This window comes from Leptinotarsa decemlineata, unplaced genomic scaffold (genome assembly GCF_025532065.1).
Source record: "Leptinotarsa decemlineata unplaced genomic scaffold, Ldec_3_MD MMD2_tig00001719_RagTag_RagTag, whole genome shotgun sequence".
In the NCBI taxonomy this organism is placed as follows: domain Eukaryota; kingdom Metazoa; phylum Arthropoda; class Insecta; order Coleoptera; family Chrysomelidae; genus Leptinotarsa; species Leptinotarsa decemlineata.
Genome location: NW_027412569.1, coordinates 5477892 through 5496855, shown reverse-complemented (window position 1 = coordinate 5496855; position 18964 = coordinate 5477892). Strand labels below are relative to the sequence as shown.

Sequence of the window (18964 nt, the reverse complement as noted above, 5' to 3'; positions counted from 1 at the left end):
GCCTGTAATTGATAATATCGGTTTTGTCACCTTTTTTGAAGACTGGAATAACATCAATGGTCTATTATCGTTAAGGTCGACTTATCGTTCAATATAAATTTTTTATTATAAGTTTTTTTCAAATTACATTGTATAGTCAGATATATATGTATTAATTTTTATTTTTGTTTTCAGATTCGAGAGGGTTTTGGGGCTCTGTGCGGACATACTGAAAAGGAACATAACACAATACAACAGCTACGTGTCCCTTTCCGTTTAATACTTGACACCTTGACGTGAACCGAAAACGTTCAGCCAAATTGAAAGTCTTGATTTTTCATATAGAAACTGAATATTTCGTTTCAAAAACTGAACATTTCATTTTAATATTTATCCGCTATTTATTTATTTTTTGGGAAGCGATACCGAAATATGATTTTAGGCGGCAAAATACTTTTTGTACGTTCCGCCATCTCTGCCCCCTTTTAACGAAAGAATGATTGCATTCGGTAGCGTTTCCAAAGCTTTCATTAAGTCTATGATTACATAACAATATTAACGACGCATTATGTAATCCGGCCCTTTTCTGTAAGTCTTCGGCACCAAGTGGAAGGCGAATTGCCGGTAATGTTGTGTTGGCTGAAGAGTCTCTACCTACTCAGGGATACAAAAATGTATTTTCGGTCAGAGTGTTCTGTGGTATGACAAATACTAAAATCAAATTCGTTATGTTCAGAATCTGCGATTAGTTCATGTTTTCATATATGAGTAGCATTTTGCCTAAATTAACCTTAATCTCACCATTATTGAAAGAACTGAATCGGAGTTTTCTTGATTCTAACCTATAAATTTGTAGAACTGCCTAAGAATGTCGAATACACATTTTTCATCGGAAAAGAAACTTGGTAATCAATGTCTTGGAATTTACTAATTTTCATTTTAGGCCGAGGAAAGTATGTCTTGAAATTATTCACCCAATAATTAAAAATGCTGACTTACTGTCATTGTATTGGCCTAGTTGGACTCACTAATAAATAAAAAAATTATTGATTCTGGTTCATTGAGTGGAAAGTATTTTCTATTTTCATGGTGAAAAATTTTCTGTCAAACCAAAAAAGACTATCTGGAAATTTCTATAATCCAATTTGAATAAATGAATAAAAATACCAACTAAAACTAACCCAACAATAGCGCCTCTTTCAAATTTTAAATTGATTCGGAAAGTAAGAATTTTGACGTACAATCTCTAAGTTGATGTGCAAATCCTGACTTTTTTTGCTTCACATGGCCTAGCGAGAAAAAATCCTGACTTATTTTCCCAATACGGGCTGGTTTGAATCAATTTTTCAATTACAATCTTAAAATGAAGTGAGTTTTGACGTGTTTACATGACCAGTAAACATTCTTTCTTTTACTCCCCAAGACTTACCTGATTGTAACTCAACTATTGAAATGTCCGTTATTAGAGATCATTCAATTATTACATGACTAGAATTTTATTCATTTCGTCCCCCTTTACCCTTTGTCAGCGAAACATTATGCTCGAAATATAACCTACTAACCTTTGCAAAAAATCAGAAATAATAAATATTGCCAGACCACCCATATCATCAAAAAAGACCTTCTTGTCCCATTTTCGAGACTACTTATGATAAATATATTTAATGAAAATCCAGCCCAAGTTTAAGTTGAGTTAATTTTACCGAATAAATCAAAAATAATACTTACTCCTCAAACTGATTTACTCAATTAGAGACTCGTCAAATAAAATATTTGTTAATTAAAATCTATCATAATAATTGCAATGTCACTTGAATGTTAGATCACTATAATTGACTTTCTGTTTCAAATTTGGATAAATTTTAAAATAGTGAACCAAGGTTGTGGTTCACTGGCTTTGAGTTACCCAAAAATTTTTAATTCTTTTTTTATCACTTAACAAAATGAATCAATTTCGTTACTTTCTCCTCAAACTGAAAGTCCTGATACTGGGTATAAATTCTAACTCGCTCAATATATTCAATAAAGATCCAGAACAAGTACCTATAAAAGAATTCAACTTCACCAAATAGATCAAAATTGTTACTTACTCCTTAAACTGATAATCCTGACTTAGTGGGTATAAATTCTGACTCGCTCTCGGTTATGCTGACTGATTGAAAATTGCGGCTTATATCCTGTGACTTACTTGATAAAAAACTTGACAAATAACATATTCGTTGAATAAAACCAATAATTCCGGCTGTAGTTAAAAATTAAATCAGAATATTTGACTTACTGTATCAAATTTGAATTAATTTTAAAATAGTATGTCGGATTCTGATTGACTGGCGAAGAATTATTCAATATTTTTTTTTTTTTTTTCATTACTCGACCAAGTAAATCAAATTTGTTTCTTCCTCCTTAAACTGAAAGTACTGGGTATAAATTCTGACTTGCTATCACTTATGCTGACTGATACAAATGACGGCTTATATCCTGTGACTCACTTAATTAGAGACTCATCAAATTGAATATTTGTTGATAAATATCTTTCATAATATTTCCGACTTCAGTATATTTGATTCACTGTATTAACTTTGAATCAGTTTTAAAATTGTAAGCCAAAATTTTGATTTACTGGATAAGAATTGCTCAAATTGTTTTATTCTCGTTACTGAAATAGTTTTTTTTGTTTTTGTAAAAAAATATTTGCATTGTACAAAATTGATTGAAAGATCGATTCCCTATATTTCTTGTAATAGTCCCCTCCTAGTTTCCGCCAGAAGATGCAGAGAAATATGAACAAGTTCTGGAATAATCAACTTCTCCCATATCTCTATCCAATTCGGTTTCAAACAGTTCAGATTTGAATTCCTTAACCTGCTGGTCCAATAATGGGGAGAAGCATTGCATCCGTGATTACTTGGAAGAAGACAGCAGTGGCGAACGTATCGTCAACAGCTACGACTAAATCAGACCAGAGATACATTCTTCAATTGAAATCTTTGAGCTTAATGGGCTGAAAAATATTGGCAACAGTTTCACGAACAGTATAATCTAATGTTCACCAAATACGAGATGGTTACTGGAATATTTAAAAAAGGATGAATACATGAAAGATATCGATACTAGTATTTATAGTATGGAGAGTGCTTTAATTAAAGCATTTGCAGAAGTTATCAAGGAATTGTGGTCAGAAGATTCATCCGATAAAGTAGTGAACACAGTCTCTTTTTAAAAAGTCAGATTCAGAGTTTTGCCCCCCGATTCATGGGTCATGCGCATCAAGACGCCCAGGGGTATCTTCGTTATCTTTTGAAAGGTATGCATGAGGAAGTTGATAGAATTGACGGAAAATTGGGCGACAGGAAAAAAGCACCCGGCTCGAATATTTGAGAATGGACAAGTCAAAAATTGTAGATAATTTCATTGGTCAGGTGCACACACTGTGGACACTCATCACTAACCTTCGATTCTTTCTGGGATCTGTCTCTCCCCTAGCCACAAATAACTGGCCAACTGAGATTGTCGCAATGCTTGGATTCCTTCACAGGAGAGGAAATTCTGGATGGAAATGAAAAACCGACGTGTTCAAGGTGCAAGAAAAGAAGACAATGCACAAAGTCCCTATCAATCCATAAGTTTTCCCGTATTTTACCGATTTATTAGGAAAGATTATCTCCAACAGAAAGATTCAGAAGCAAATTAAATACTGCCATCGACTTTCCTCTAGAAGGATTAGATATGAGCAATTATGCAACATACAATGTGGCTCCTTGTCGTTACAATCTATATGCACTTTCGATTCCCAGTGGGACTACTCACAGCCGGCATTACACAGCATACTGCAGACACATCTACGCTGGTACTTGGCACGAATATAACGATTTTCACGTGTAACTAAAATTCCTTGTAAGTGGAGAGACATTTGTCCTCGTTAAGGAATAGGAGCAAAGAATGCTAAGCCCATAGACGCTCATAAGTAGGATTTTAGTGTACCCTAAAATTTATAGTACCTACTCTGACCACCAGAGATCGATGGCAGTACCATGTCGGTATTTATTGTGGTTACCAACAGAATTGGGTAGTAGTCGCTGGAAACCAGTCGGCCGGATCATACCAAAGTGGGGATGTACGCCAAAATTAAATAAAAAGGCCGACTGGTTTGTCTGCGACTGCCATCGCTCTCTGGTGGTCAGAGTAGGTACTATAAATTCCGAGCCGATAGAAAAAAGTGCCTTGCTCAAATATTTGAGAATGGACAACACTAAGATTGTAGATAGTTTTGTTGGTCAATTGAAATGCACGATGAAGTGCACACACACACACTGTGGACACTCATCAGTAACCTTGCATCCTTTCTGGGATCTGTCTCTACCCATGCCACAAATAACTGGCCAACTGAGATTGTCGAAATGCTTGGATTCCTTCACAAGAGACGAAATTCTGGATGGAGATGAAAAACCGACGTGTTCAAGGTGCATGAAAAGAATGCACAAAATCCCTATCAATCCATAAGTTTCCCCGTATTTTAGTCATTCATTTTTCAAGATTCTCCCTAACGGAAAGATTCAGAAGCAAGACTTTGCTCTGGAAGAATTAGGTATGGGCCATTATGCAACAGACAATGTGGCTCCTTGTCGTTACAATCTATATGCACTTTCGAATCACAGTGGGACTACTTGCAGCGGGCATTACACAGCATACTGCAGACACCTCTACACTGGCACGTGGCATGAATACAACGATTCTCACGTGTAACTAAAATTGCTTGTACTTGTACATTGTACTGCCATCGCTTTCTGGTGGTCACGGTAGGTACTATAAATTTCAGGATACATTAAAATCGTACTTATGAGCTTCTATGGGCGTTGTATTTTTTGACAGAAGGGAACGAAGTCGCACCTTTGAGGTGTTATAGATTTTGCTTCCCAATTGGATTTTTTTCATAGTTCTAATGCAATGCAAATTCAATTTCTATTACTTTGGCTTTTGGAAGATACCCAGTAGCTTATTGGTCTTTGGAGTGGAATGGTTTTTGGAAATCTCCCTCAGACTAGTTCGACCCATGAATAGTGCTTTGATTCTTCTAGAAGTAAATTGAACCTCATTGATCTGAAGTGATAAACGACCTCTAAATGAGACTTTCAAAGTACAATATTTTTTAATGAGTAATTTATGAAATCGCAACTAAATACTCTGGCTGATCGTGACTAACCAATTGAAATATTTGTCCATTTTCATGTCCTGTGTCAGAATTTTGACTGAGCAATTTATCATCTGATGAATCAAATGTTTGATGTACTGTGTTGAATTTGTCATGGTATCCGATTTAGAATTAATATGCAAAGATGTTACATGAATAGTTACATTAAAAAACGGCAATTTTTCATTTATTTATTATTTTGAAATAGCAACTATACACTCTGTACTGATATTTTCTTTTGTGGATTGTATTGAGCATTCATTTCTGGTAGAATAACCCAACGGTGGGTAGAGACTGTCTTCGAATTTACTGATGTTTCATGGGTTATATTGTGGTGGTAACCTTTTCTACTTGTTGCGGGATTACTGAATGTTCCCAGATTGTATATACTTGAATATCTTCCATTAAAACTATATCTTAGTTATTTCTTGTTTTGATAACTTCTCCCTTATCCACAGTTTTCGAATGGAAAGAAGCGTCATCACTGTTATATTTTGGACTAAATCCATATATATTTCCGCGGTCGAATTCCGGGTGGTGGAACATGAAGATTAATTCGACTGGTCAAAAATGTACTATCCACAAGTCCATTTAAAATTTTGCTCAAATAGAACAAATTACCCAAATTGTTAAATAGTATAACAAAAAAGCTATCATGGGATTGCAGCAACATGGATTTCGTCATGGTAGATCTACCAGTGCAAATCAGCCTATTCATCAACACTTCGTAATTAATGCCACAGAATACAAATTTTAATTCATTATTGCCATAGGTCTTTCAGAAAGCACTAGACATGTATTTGTGTGTGGTATACCATCCTATGTGTTCAAAATATATTTGTCAGGTATATTCAAGAAATATTTTTGATGAATAGTGGAAAAAGTGAATATTACTGGAGTTTCATGTACACCAAACATATATTTTCAACACCTTGACACGTGTTTCGATCACCAAGTGATCATCTTCAAGAGGAAGTGAACTATACTAATTGTCAATTCGAATACCTCATATTCCATTGAGTAAGATATTCGATTATTTAACAGAATCAAGCACATTACAATCCAACATTTTTATTTTTCTTTCATAACCTACAATATATATCGATATATGAACATATAAAAGTCAAAGTATTACTTTACAAAAATCGATTGTACCATCATCTTCCTGCATAGACTCTTGAGAAATATTTGCACTTCCATCTCCATTTTCACTCACTGCTAAATGATCATTTCGGTGTAAATAACCCACATTAAACATTTAAAACCAAAGATCGTCTGCATCATAATCTTCCTGCATAGGCTCTTGAGGAGTATTGGAAACTTCATCGTCACTTTCACTCAATGCTAAATCATCATATAACTTCATTGCGGTTTCATGATGTGATTCTTCAACTGCTCGTAAAGGCAGATCGGACAACCGAACAACTGGAACAGTTCGTCTCCTTTTCGCCAATCCCTCACAGTGTGAATCAGAGATTTCCCGCGGTCTCTTCTTATTGCACAGATCGTTTCTAGGCACTTTTAGCATTGAACCTTCATGTTTTATCTCTTCATCACCAGTGTTGAGTTGATTTGCAATACATCTCTCTTGATTATCTGTCATAGCAACATTTATAGCAGTACTCATGCCTGTTAACCCACATTTTGAGTCAGTCATGTGTTTAGTCTTCCTTGATGACTTGGGGAGCGAGGGAGTTGTACTTTTGCTCGACGTAGGTGTGACACGAGCAGAGTTTGCAGACGGTAAACTAACAATTGGTGTAGTCTGCACATGACCACCAGCCGTTCCCTTCTTTTCTTGAATTTTCTTAATCCTTCTTAATTTATCTTGAATCCTACGTTTTTCTTTCTTCAATTCCTCTTTTTCAGCTTCATTTGAAGAAGAAAATTGTCGGATGAAAGCTTCATCTTTTGACTTACGGATTTTAACGTAAGCGTCTATCACAGCTTGGTTTCGAACGATTTCTTGTCTATGGTACTCCTCGCCTTCACGGGTTTTGAGTGTACGAACTATTCTCAATACTCGGCCTTGCGGGTAACGTTGGCCATCATTTACTTCTGTACATTTCTTCTTATCTTCTGGTCTATCTTTAGCGCCCTCCATCATTTTTATCAATTTTTGTCTTTCTAGCTCTTCTCGCTCTAGCGTAAGGTGCGTGCTTGTGTTCTTGTTATATAACATATTTTCAATAATTTTGCCCATTTCCTCGATATCTTCATCACTTCCATCCTCCGAACTCTCTTCCTCGTCAGTACTCAGTACGTCAGCACTTGCTAAAACTCGATTTTGCAAGTCAAATATGCATTGACATTCTTTTTTGTACCTTTCTTGATTTTCAGCTATAGAAAGTCTGTTACATCTGGAAAACTTGTCCATTCCCTCTCCCCCAGCTTTAGCTTTTTCTGTAGAAAGTGTTCTCACCACATCAACAATTTCCCAACGTGTGAGTTCTTTAATATCTTCTTCTGAAACTCCAAAATTTCTCAACAAGGCTTTGGCGTTGTTTAGAGACAACTTTCTTAAATCTGAATCGGTTCCAGTTACAGCCCTTTTAGGTTGAGATTCATGTTCTTTATTCTGAGTTGGCTTATTGGAGATTCTGACATAGCTGAAACCCTCCCCACAACCTGTAGGATCAGCAGGTCCAGTCAACTGAAGGAGACACTTGCCCTTCACAGCCTGAATATATGCTCGAGTAGTGTTCCAAGGTGCAACTTTAACTTCATCTTCCATTTTCAATTGTATTTCTTCATCATCATCTTCCGCGGGAGTGAATTTTTCGGCATAGCCAGCATCCTTCAAACGTTGCTTTGCAGCTATCATACTAAAGTATGCACAACAACGTTCAGGAGATACCATAGCTCTAATTTCTTCTTCGGTTGGTAGTCTGAATTCTGATTTGATAACCCACCATTTCGAATCCAAGCCTGTCCTTTTGAAGTCAGCACAAAGCTTCAATCTTTTCCTAATGCTGTTCTCGGAATAATAGGGAAAGGCTCTTTTAATATCGTCCATTTTTATTTTTCTAGGGTTATCTTTGCTTCTCCAGAACAAACGATATATAAAAACCTGAAGAAAGTCCCTAACAAAATCATTTGCCCTTTTGGAGTTTGGCGCTGGCACTTCATACAAAGGGCATTGCTGGCCAGCAAGATATATCGAATCCATTTCCCGAATATAATACTGCCGTCGAGTTCTTATGACTATGAAATCAGATTCTGGAATATTATGTTCATAAACTGGAGCCCGATACATGTTGTTTTCTATAGCTTGGATGGACTGACCCGGGAGCAATACACCTAAAAACGGAGAAGTACGAGCATAGACAGTCTCTCCGTATCTATATGTAGGAGGACCAGAGTCTTTCCCAGCTTTCCTCTTATAATAGTTTTTGATTATGGAACACATTCCAACTTGATTCATTAATGGGGGATATTCTTCACAAAATTCTAGCAAAATCAATTCACCATCTCGACCAGTCAAGTCTTCAGGAGTCCTCATAGAGAACACATCGACACCTCCGAAAGCTTTTTTCTCAGCTTCTCTTTCCTCCGCTTTTTTCTTGATATGTCCCATCAGAGGCATAGCACCATGAGGGCCAGCCAGAGACAGAGGTCCATGTGAAAATCTTTTCATTGCCGGTCTATGGAAATCCCTCAATGCCATCGAATCCATATGAGTTTGGATAAAAGGAGCCCTTAACTCTAAGGCAGGTGTGGAATGTCGAATCGAATTTGCACCAGCTACCTTCAGCGTCAGAGCTGTATCTGAATTTCGTGGCTGGTAGTATTTGTCATTTGAAATATTGAATGGATCCCTGTCAGGTGACCTCGGGGGCGAGGGGGAAGAATCTTCTTGAAGAACATTTATAACACCTGCTTTTTCTAACAATATCTTAGATTTTTTTACGTGAGGAAGGGAAACCTTAGTTTTCACAGGAGTAGCTTGACCTGCGATTTGTTTGAACGGGTCAATATCATCAGGTATTCCAAAAATAATATTCTCATCATTAGGATCCAGAGTCAAGATTGACGGTTTTGGAATTTTCTTCATGTCATCAGCATCCCAGATAACATCATCTTCCCATCTATCATAAACCAGTTCTTCATTTTCTACAGGAAACATAGAACATCTAGTGTCATCCTGCTCCTGGCCAGGCATCCCAGCTGACGTACCTATTTCACCTGATTGGCTAAAAGGTGGGGCTGTCCTAGTGCCACTACAGGGGATCCATCCCGCCGCACTAGTTTTAGAACTTAAAGTTTGCAACACCTTTTGTTTTACCACATCTCCGTCCCAAATTACATCATCTTCCCAATTCGTTTGAGAAACCATCAAGAAAGCATCATCTGGACACTGTTGGTCTTGTTTTTTTTCTAATGGCTCATTTTCGTCAGTTATCTCTACCACTGATTCACTGTCTGGCCTGTCTTTCATTTTGAATCCATAATTGAATCCCTCACCTGTTTCCGGTACTCCAAGCATGTCATACCAGAGTTGTGCTGGACCAAACCTCCACCCTGCTGCGTTTGGATCTGAATCATCCTTTTCCTCCATGTTTTGTTCATTTCCTCCACTCGTGGCCACTGCAGGCTTCAGAAACTTTTCCTCATCATCACTCATGAGTAGTTCTGGTTTAGGATCTGCATAATCAAACAACCAACCTTTATGTCTAGGATTTTCAACTTCAGAATTTGAGTCAGTATCACGCAGCTTGCCTTTGTGTTCACGTGCCTCCTGTTTTTTCCTCACATTTTCCCATATTTTGGGTAGGCTAGTTGGTTTGCCAGGACCAAAAAGCCTGGAGAATCTTAGAACATTTCCACGGCGAAAATCTGGAAATAGTTCTGTCACATCTATATTACTATATTTAGAAGAAGGCACTGCAGCCAAAGGAGTCTCGAATTTCTTGTTACCATTGTCAGCTTCATAGGCAACTACTTGTGAACTCTCTGGTGTTACCGACTCTTCAATAACAGGTATTTTCTGTGGAGGCATGAGCTTGATATATTCATTAGGAGTTTCATCATCAGCATCATAATCTTCATTTATGCAGCCAGCCTCCTCGTTTGCAAGTTCAGTCATATCAAAGAAATCTTCAGCTAATGGTACCTCAACATCAGAACCAGAATAATTTCCGCTTTTTCCTGAATAAGTACTTCTGCTGAAATGTTCTTGACTGTCTTGTGACCTATATATTTCGGAAGATAAGCTGCCTTGTAAACCAAAGTTTTCAACCCCAGCACCAGTTTGTTTGTGTGTGACATCATAGGTTTCGAAGTCACTTTCAATTTTTTCTGTTAATGTTTCATCGCTCAATATGTCTTTGATAAAAGAACCCAAACCCAACTTCCCAAGAGAAGCAAGCTGTTTTCGTTCATTGGAATCGAATAACTCATTTTCAAAATTTCCTGCCTCGTCAATATTTCCAAACAAAAATCCAGTAAGGATGGAACTTTCATCTTCAGTGTCCACACTCATATTTACAGAAACTATTATAACATTCACTGACACTTTATCTTCTCAACTGAACGACTAATTGCAAACAATCCAAATATATAGCAGAATTAGGTAAAATAACAGGTAACATAACAGGTACAATTTTTCTATATGCTTAATGAATAGGCACAATTCAGGTACTATCTCAGGTGATTCTGTTGACAGTTTAATTGAACTTGCAATTACCAAAAATTTTATTTTTGGTAATTATTATTTGGTAAAATTTCATTTTTGGTACTTATGGTATGAACTGTAGTTCATAGTTTTGTGACTTCGCACATGACATCAGAATTAGGAATACATAACTTCTGATTACTCAGAATTGAGATTTGGAAGCGATATATTGAGAATTTCAAACGACATGAACTCCGAATAGGTGATATGTGTATATATATATATAAAAATATATATATATATATATATATATATATATATATATATATATATATATATATATATATATATATATATATAGAATTTATATCCAAAGGATATATTATGGATGAAATAATGGATGTGTGGGGTATCCCATTCCATATGTTCAAATTATATTTTTAAAGTATATTCAAGAGATATTTGAGAAAAGAGTTGAGGAAGGATAAAAGTGGAAACAATTCATAAAATTTGCTCTGGTAAATTTAACGTTCAATATAAAGAATCGAAGTTACAGTTTATGAAGTGAAGAACAACAAAAGCTGATAAATATATGGTACAATGGTTGATCGCGTTGGAACGTTTAAGTCAACTGCTCACTACAATAACTGAAGTTTTGATAAAAAACATGATTATTTTATAGTGGTCTTCAAACAAGAATGGGAAATGTGTTAATTGCGTTGCACTTTCTTTAGTTATCTTATGAATGTCCTTGCAGAACATTTTCATATTCAGAAATATGATCTGAATTGAATACCCATAAGAAGTCTGATATTGTTTTGGGCGTAATTTGTGTATAATGTAGGTGAGTCAAATGCAATAAATTAGAACACTGAAGGTGCTTTGCTCACAATGCACTTCTTCATGTTACAAATCCCTCCAGAATAAAATTTCCCATGACCTTTCAACATAGTTAAATTATCTTTATATATGTAGCCAAATATTTACACTTTACGTGATAACTTTCACCACATCCATCTTGACACCTTCAATACACCTGAAAAGTGAATTAAAACTGTATTTGTCTTTCTTTGATATAATAACAGAAGGATGACTAATCAACTTTCATCTCGACAGCTCCAAATTACTAATTGAATGATTCTAGAAATAATTTCCATACAGTATCAATTCACTTTTCCAAGCAATTGAAGTTGTCGATATCAAAAATCGTATTGAATGTGAGCTCTATGAAGAAGTAAACTACAATTTTTGAAAATATATTTAATGAAAAAAGTACAGTACATCTTAGATCTATCAGTCGAACCCAAATATCTTATATATAAATACAACTATAAGATATAAGCCAATAATGAGACAAATCAATTCATTCTCAAAGCTGTTCTATAAATGTATTACAAAAATATTTGCAAAACTAATTGAAACAATACGGTCATTCCTACTTCTTATCCTCTCCGGTTTGGTTTCCCGACTGTTCATGGCAAATTGGAATCACTTTTTCATTAGCCTCTTGAATCTTTTTGGGTGCTGTGATAGTGAGCACCCCATCGGAGGATAAACTAGATACGGCATTTTGCAGATCGTGTCCCCTCGGCAGAACAAATCTCCTAATCAAATGCTTGGAAATAAACCCTTTGTCTTCTCCATGTTTCTCTTCGTGTTTTGCTTCTATCTGAATTGCGTTGCCGTTCAAAGTTTTCACTACAATTTCCTCCGGCTTGAAATCCTGCACATCCAACTTTACCTGGAATTTTTCTTTATCCTGGATCACCGCATCCCTTTGAGACAGATCCTCTTCCAAGTTGATGGTGTACCGCGGCCTGTTCAATGCCGAAAATGTCGACGGGTGGAACATCTCCTCTGCCAGCTTCATCTGATGTTCCATCATCCTCAATGGTCTCAACACATCACGAAAGAAATACGGAAATAGAGACATTTTGTTATTATCACTTCAATTTACCTCAAATCAATACGAAAATCTGAAGTTTCAAACTGACGAAATTATCAAGTTGCCGCGTATTTATACAATCTCATTGGATGAAATTGCGCATGCTTGTTTCTAGAATTCTCCGGAATGTGTTCACTACTCATTCTTTAAATAGGTCTCTAGATTATTCCAGAATTAAAAAAAAATTCTACAAGGTTCTAGATTGCAGAAAGTAATATTTGAATTGGTTATATTGAAATTGATCCTACAAACTTCAGAAGAGACTTGAACATTCTTGAAATAACAAAAACAGTTGTCACTTCCACTTTTATTGTCAAATCCTCACGTTTCTTTATTATGAGCAATGTTGCCAGGTCAATTTTTATTCTTGCAAAAAAAAGACATCAGGACGTCTGGTGGAGACGAGGTGTCTTTTCCGCGTCTCTCCATGTCTTTCCGTGTCTCTGTACATTTGACGGTTTTTTATAGGAAAGGCGCTGGAGAAACGAACGTCCCTGTCTCGTCTCCGCCCCGACCTCCGGTTTGTGTGAATCAGTACTCAGAACGAGCCCTGAAGGTGAGACCAGTATGTCGTATTCAAAAAACACTTTACTATGAGATTTTCACTAAACAGTTTTACAAAAACGCAACACGTGTTTCGCCATACAATGGCGGATATTTAATCAACCGTTGTCAAAGAATACAGTTTTAATCATTTCACGTGATTCACTCGTCGGTTTCTTTTTATTTGGTAAACTTTATATAGTTTATTTGTCATAACTATAGAAATTGTAGACCTGGCAACATTGGATGAACCACTGATGTTAAAATATACCAGAGTTGCCGGATGACATTTTTTTCCAATTTTATTTGAATTTAGATTGGAGCACGGATGGTTTTTTTGTCATAGAGAAAGAAAAAAATTAATGACAAAGTATGCTAATTGTCAATTCTTATACCTCATATTCCATTGAGTAAGATATTCGATTATTTAACAAAATCAAGCACATTACAATCCAACATTTTTATTTTTCTTTCATAACCTAAAATATATATCGATATATGAACACACAAGTCAAAGTATTACTTTACAAAAATCGCTTGTACCATCATTCTCCTACATAGGCTCTTGAGGAATATTTGCACCTTCATCTCCATTTTCTCTCACTGCTAAATCATCACGGATCTTCACATCGGTGTCATGAATTTTTTCCGAGAGTATAACCTAAATGATTGATCGATATATAAATATATACAAGTCAAATAATTACTTTAGATAACCCACATTGAACATTTAAAAATTTAAAACCAAATGGCGCCTGCATCATAATCTCCCTGCATAGGCTCTTGAGGAATATTGGCAACTTCATCGTCACTTTCACTCAATGCTAAATCTTCAAATATCTTCATTTCGGTGTCATGATGTGAATCTTCCACTTTTTGTAAATGTAGATTGGACAACCGAACAACTGAAACAGTTCGTCTCCATTTCGCAGATCCCTCACAGTGTGAGTCGGAGATTTCCCGCGGTCTCTTCTTATTGTACAGATCGTTTCTAGGCACTTTTAGCATTGAATTTCCATGTTTCATTTCTTCATCATCAGTGTTGAGTTGTTTTCCAATACATATCTTTTGTTTATCTGTCATAGCAACATTCATAGGAGTACTCATGCCAGTTGTGTTCTGATAAAGTGGACAGGCTCTACTTGTTCTCTTATGACCAACATTGCCACAGACCCCACATTTCGAATCAGTTTTGTGTTTAGACTTTCTACTTGACTTGAGGGGCGAGGAAGTTGTACTTTTGCTCGACGTAGGTTTGACAGGAGCAGAAACACATTTAATAGGTTTGGACAGATTTTCCATAGAGTTTGCAGACGGCAAACTAACAACTGGTGTAGTCTGCACATGACCACCAGCCATTCCCACCTTTTCCTGAATTTTCTTAATCCTTCTTAATTTATCTTGTATCTTACGTTTTTCTTTCTTCAATTCCTCTTTTTCAGCTTCATTTAAATTAGCAAATTGTCGGATGAAAGCTTCATCTTTTGACTTGCGGATTTTAACGTAAAAGTCTATCACAGCTTGGTTTCGAACGATTTCTTGTCTATGGTACTCTTCGCCTTCAGGAGTTTTGAGTGTACGAACTATCCTCAATACTCGGCCTTGCGGGTAACGTTGACCATAATTTACTTCTTTGAATTTCTTCTTATCTTCTGGTCTTTCTTTATCGCTCTCCATTGTTTTTCTTAATTCTTGTCTTTCGTATTCTTCTCGCGTGCTTGTTTTCTTGTTAATTAACATATCTTCAATCTTTTTGCCCATTTCCTCAATATCCTCCGAACTCTCTCCCTCATCAGTACTCAGTACGTCAGCACATGCCAGAACTCGATTTTGTAAGTCAAATATGCGTTGACATTCCTTTTTGTACCTTTCTTGATTTTCATCAGCTATAGTGAGTTTGTTACATCTGGAAAACTTGTCTATTCCCTCTCCCCCAGCTTTAACTTTTTCTGTAGAAAGTGTTCTTAGTACATCAACAATTTCCCAACGTGAGAGTTCTTTATTATCTTCTTCTGGAACTCCAAAATTTCTCACTAAGGCTTTGGATTTGTTTACAGACAGCCTTCCAGTTACAGCCCTTTTAGGTTGAGATTCATGTTCTTTATTCTGACTTGGCTTATTTGTGACTCTGACATAGCTGAAACCCTCCCCACAACCTGTAGGATCAGCGGGTCCAGTCAACTGAAGGAGACATTTACCATTCACAGCCTGAATATATGCTCGAGTAGTGTTCCAAGGAGCAACTTTAACTTCATCTTCCATTTTCGATTGTATTTCTTCATCATCGTCTTCCGCGGAAGTAAATTTTTCAACATAGCCAGCATCCTTCAAACGTTGCTTTGCAGCTATCATACTAAAGTATGCACAACACTGTTCGGGAGATACCATAGCTCTAATTTCTTCTTCGGTTGGTAGACTGAATTCTGATTTGATAACCCACCCTTTCGAATCCATGCTTGTCCTTTTGAAGTTAGCACAAAGCTTCAATCCTTTCCTAATGCTGTATTCGGAATAAGAGGAAAAGACTCTTTTGATATCGTCCAATTTTATTTTTCTAGGGATATCCTTGCTTCTCCAGAATAAACGATATATAAAAACCTGAAGAAAGTCTCTAACAAAATGATTTGCCTTTTTGGAGTTTGGCGCTGGCACTTCATACAAAGGGCATTGCTGGCCAGCAAGATATATTGAATCCATTTCCCGAATATAATACTGCCGTCGAGTTCTTATGACTATGAAGTCAGTTTCTGGAATATTATGTTCATACAGTGGAGCCCGATACATGTTGTTTTCTATAGCCTGGATGGACTGACCCGGGAGCAATACACCTAAAAACGGAGAAGTACGAGCATAGACAGTCTCTCCGTATCTATATGTAGGAGGACCAGAGTCTTTCCCAGCTTTCCTCTTATAATAGTTTTTGATTATGGAACACATTCCAACTTGATTCATTAATGGGGATATTCCTCACAAAATTCTACCAGAATCAATTCACCATCTCGTCCAGTCAAGTCTTCGGGGGTCCTCATAGAGAACACATCTACACCTCCAATAGCCTTTTTCTCAGCTTCTCGTTCCTTCGCTTTTGTCTTGATATGCTCCATCAGAGGCATAACACCATGAGGGCCAGCCCGAGACAGAGGTCCATGTAAAAATCTTTTCATTGCCGGTCTATGGAAATTCCTCAATGTCATCGAATCCATATGAGTTTGGATAAAAGGAGCCCTCAACTCTAACACAGGTATGGAATGTTGAATCGAATTTGCACCAGCTACCTTAAGCGTTAGAGCTTTTTCTGAATTTATGGGCTGGTAGTATTTGTCATTTGAAATATTGAATGGATCCCTGTCAGGTGACCTCGGAGGCGGGGGAAAGAATCTTCTTGAAGAACATTTATAACACCTGCTTTTTCTAACAACATCATAGATTTTTTTATGTGAGAAAAGGAGTTCTTATTCTCCACAGAAGTAGCTTGACCTGCGATTTGTTTGAAAGGGTCAATATCATCAGGTATTCCAAAAATAATATTCTCATCATTAGGATCCAGAGTCAAGATTGACGGTTTTGGAATTTTCTTCATGTCATCAGCATCCCAGATAACATCATCTTCCCATCTACCATAAACTAGTTCTTCATTTTCTACAGGAAACATAGAACATCTAGTGTCATCCTGCTCCTGGCCAGGCATCCCAGCTGACGTACCTATTTCACCTGATTGGCTAAAAGGCGGGGCTGTCCTAGTGCCACTACAGGGGATCCATCCCGCCGCATTAGTTTTAGAACTTAAAGTTTGCAACACCTTTTGTTTTATCTCATCTCCGTCCCAAATTACATCATCTTCCCAATTCGTTTGAGAAACCATCAAGAAAGCATCATCTGGATACTGTTGGTCTTGTTTTTTTTCTAATGGCTCATTTTCGTCAGTTATCTCTACCACTGATTCACTGTCTGGCCTGTCTTTCATTTTGAATCCATAATTGAATCCCTCACCTGTTTCCGGTACTCCAAGCATGTCATACCAGAGTTGTGCTGGACCAAACCTCCACCCTGCTGCGTTTGGATCTGAATCATCCTTTTCCTTCATGTTTTGATCATTTCCTGCACTCGTGGCCACTGCAGGCTTCAGAAACTTTTCCTCATCATCACTCATGAGTAGTTCTGGTTTAGGATCTGCATAATCAAACAACCAACCTTTATGTCTAGGTTTTTCAACTCCAGAATTTGAGTCAGTATCACGCAGCTTGCCTTTGTGTTCACGTGCCTCATGTTCTTTCCTCACATTTTCCCAAATTTTGGGTAGACTACTTGGTTTGTCAGGACCAAAAAGCCTGGAAAACCTCAAAACCTTTCCACGGCGAAAATCTGGAAATAGTTCTGTCACATCTATATTACTATATTTAGAAGAAGGAACTGCAGCCAAAGGAGTCTCGAATTTCTTGTTACCATTGTCAGCTTCATAGACAACTACTTGTGAACTGTTTGGTTCTAGCGACACTTTAATAACAGGTATCTTCTGTGTAGGCATGAGCTTGACATATTCATTAGGAGTTTCATCATCAGCATCATAATCTTCATTTATGCAGCCTGCCTCCTCGTTTGCAAGTTCAGTCATATCAAAGAAATCTTCAGCGAATGGTAACTCAACATCAGAACCAGAATGATATCCGCTTTGTCCTGAATAACTACTTCGGCTGGAATGTTCTCGACTAAAACCTCCTTCATTTTGGCTGTCTTGTGACCTATATACTTCGGAAGGTAAGCTGCCTTGTAAACCAAAGTTTTCAATCCCAGTACCAGTTTGTTTTATGTGTGTGACATCATAGGTTTCGAAGTCACTTTCAATTTCTTCTTTTAATGTTTCATCGCTCAATATGTCTTCCATAAAGGAACCCAAACCCAACTTCCCAAGAGAAACAAGCTGTTTTCGTTCATTGGAATCAAAAAACTCATTTTCAAAATTTCCTGCCTCATCAATGTTTCCAAACAAAAATCCAGTAAGGATGGAACTTTCATCTTCACTGTCCACACTCATATTTACAGAAACTATCAAAATATTCACAGACACTTTATCGTCTCGACTAAACGACTAATTGCAAAAAATTCAAATATATAGTAGAACTAGGAAAAAAACAGGTAATTTTTTTATATGCTTAATGAAAAGGTAGAATTCCGGAACTATATCTCGAGTGATACTGTTGGCAGTTCATTAATTTAACTTGCAATTGATTATATAAGCATAATATATCGAACTTAAATCTACTTATTTCTGTTTCCTACATATGAGTTTAAAATTATATTTTTGGTAATTATTGTATGAACTTTAGTTCATTGTCTTGGGATTGTCATATTGTTTCCATACAAAGTAAATATAGAAAGTTAAGTCATACAACAAATTGTGTATTATATTGAAAATTTGTAGTCGAATTCCGGGTGGTGGAATTTGCCCATAAACATTCTATAAGGCTTGATTTTGTATTGTAAATTCAATGAACTGGAAATGTGAGGTTTTTAGTTATAAAAACGAATATGTTAGTAAAGTTTATTCAGTGGAGGGCTTTTCCCGTGCCAATGTAATGGTAATTAATTAAATTTGAATTAGCAGGTCTTTTTTATTGACAAAAACTTGGATACGGCCTTGACCAGAGGTTGAAATTATTGTACTTTTATCAATCGTATTTCGATTTCAATCACTCTT

General features: G+C 36.6%; 4 protein-coding genes across 7 annotated transcripts in view; 1 reads left to right on the top strand and 3 right to left on the bottom strand.

Moving 5' to 3' along the window:
* Window positions 1-5591, top strand: part of Pka-R1 (Protein kinase, cAMP-dependent, regulatory subunit type 1) — a 174462-nt gene extending 168871 nt beyond the window's left edge. For all 4 annotated transcript variants that reach the window (XM_074176365.1, XM_074176367.1, XM_074176368.1 and 1 more), the window contains exon 5: window positions 175-5591. In XM_074176365.1, coding sequence (XP_074032466.1) covers window positions 175-259 — 85 coding nt within the window. In that variant the 3' untranslated portion in view covers window positions 260-5591. The remainder of the gene's footprint in view (window positions 1-174) is intronic.
* A 650-nt stretch (window positions 5592-6241) lies between these two features.
* On the bottom strand, window positions 6242-10809 carry LOC111507831 (transcription initiation factor TFIID subunit 1-like). Its single transcript, XM_074176364.1, has one exon. It carries the CDS (start codon window positions 10647-10649, stop codon window positions 6426-6428), a length of 4224 nt encoding a protein of 1407 aa, XP_074032465.1. The 5' UTR covers window positions 10650-10809; the 3' UTR covers window positions 6242-6425.
* A 1217-nt stretch (window positions 10810-12026) lies between these two features.
* Window positions 12027-12977, bottom strand: LOC111507825 (alpha-crystallin B chain-like). The gene has a single exon (XM_023163181.2). The coding sequence runs from the start codon at window positions 12712-12714 to the stop codon at window positions 12217-12219; it is 498 nt and encodes a 165-aa protein (XP_023018949.2). The 5' UTR covers window positions 12715-12977; the 3' UTR covers window positions 12027-12216.
* Window positions 12978-13714: 737 nt separating this feature from the next.
* Window positions 13715-18365, bottom strand: LOC111507829 (transcription initiation factor TFIID subunit 1-like). The gene is given in 4 exon segments (XM_023163190.2): window positions 13715-13930; window positions 13991-16229; window positions 16232-16642; window positions 16645-18365. Coding segments are annotated over 3 exon segments (4290 nt in total). The 5' UTR covers window positions 18302-18365; the 3' UTR covers window positions 13715-13930; window positions 13991-14007.
* Between the last annotated feature and the right edge of the window lie 599 nt (window positions 18366-18964).

What these genes read in the sequence shown, in the direction of transcription:
- LOC111507831 (XM_074176364.1), bottom strand. Translation starts at nt 10,649, where the DNA reads ATGAGTGTGGACACTGAAGATGAAAGTTCCATCCTTACTGGATTTTTG.
- LOC111507825 (XM_023163181.2), bottom strand. Translation starts at nt 12,714, where the DNA reads ATGTCTCTATTTCCGTATTTCTTTCGTGATGTGTTGAGACCATTGAGG.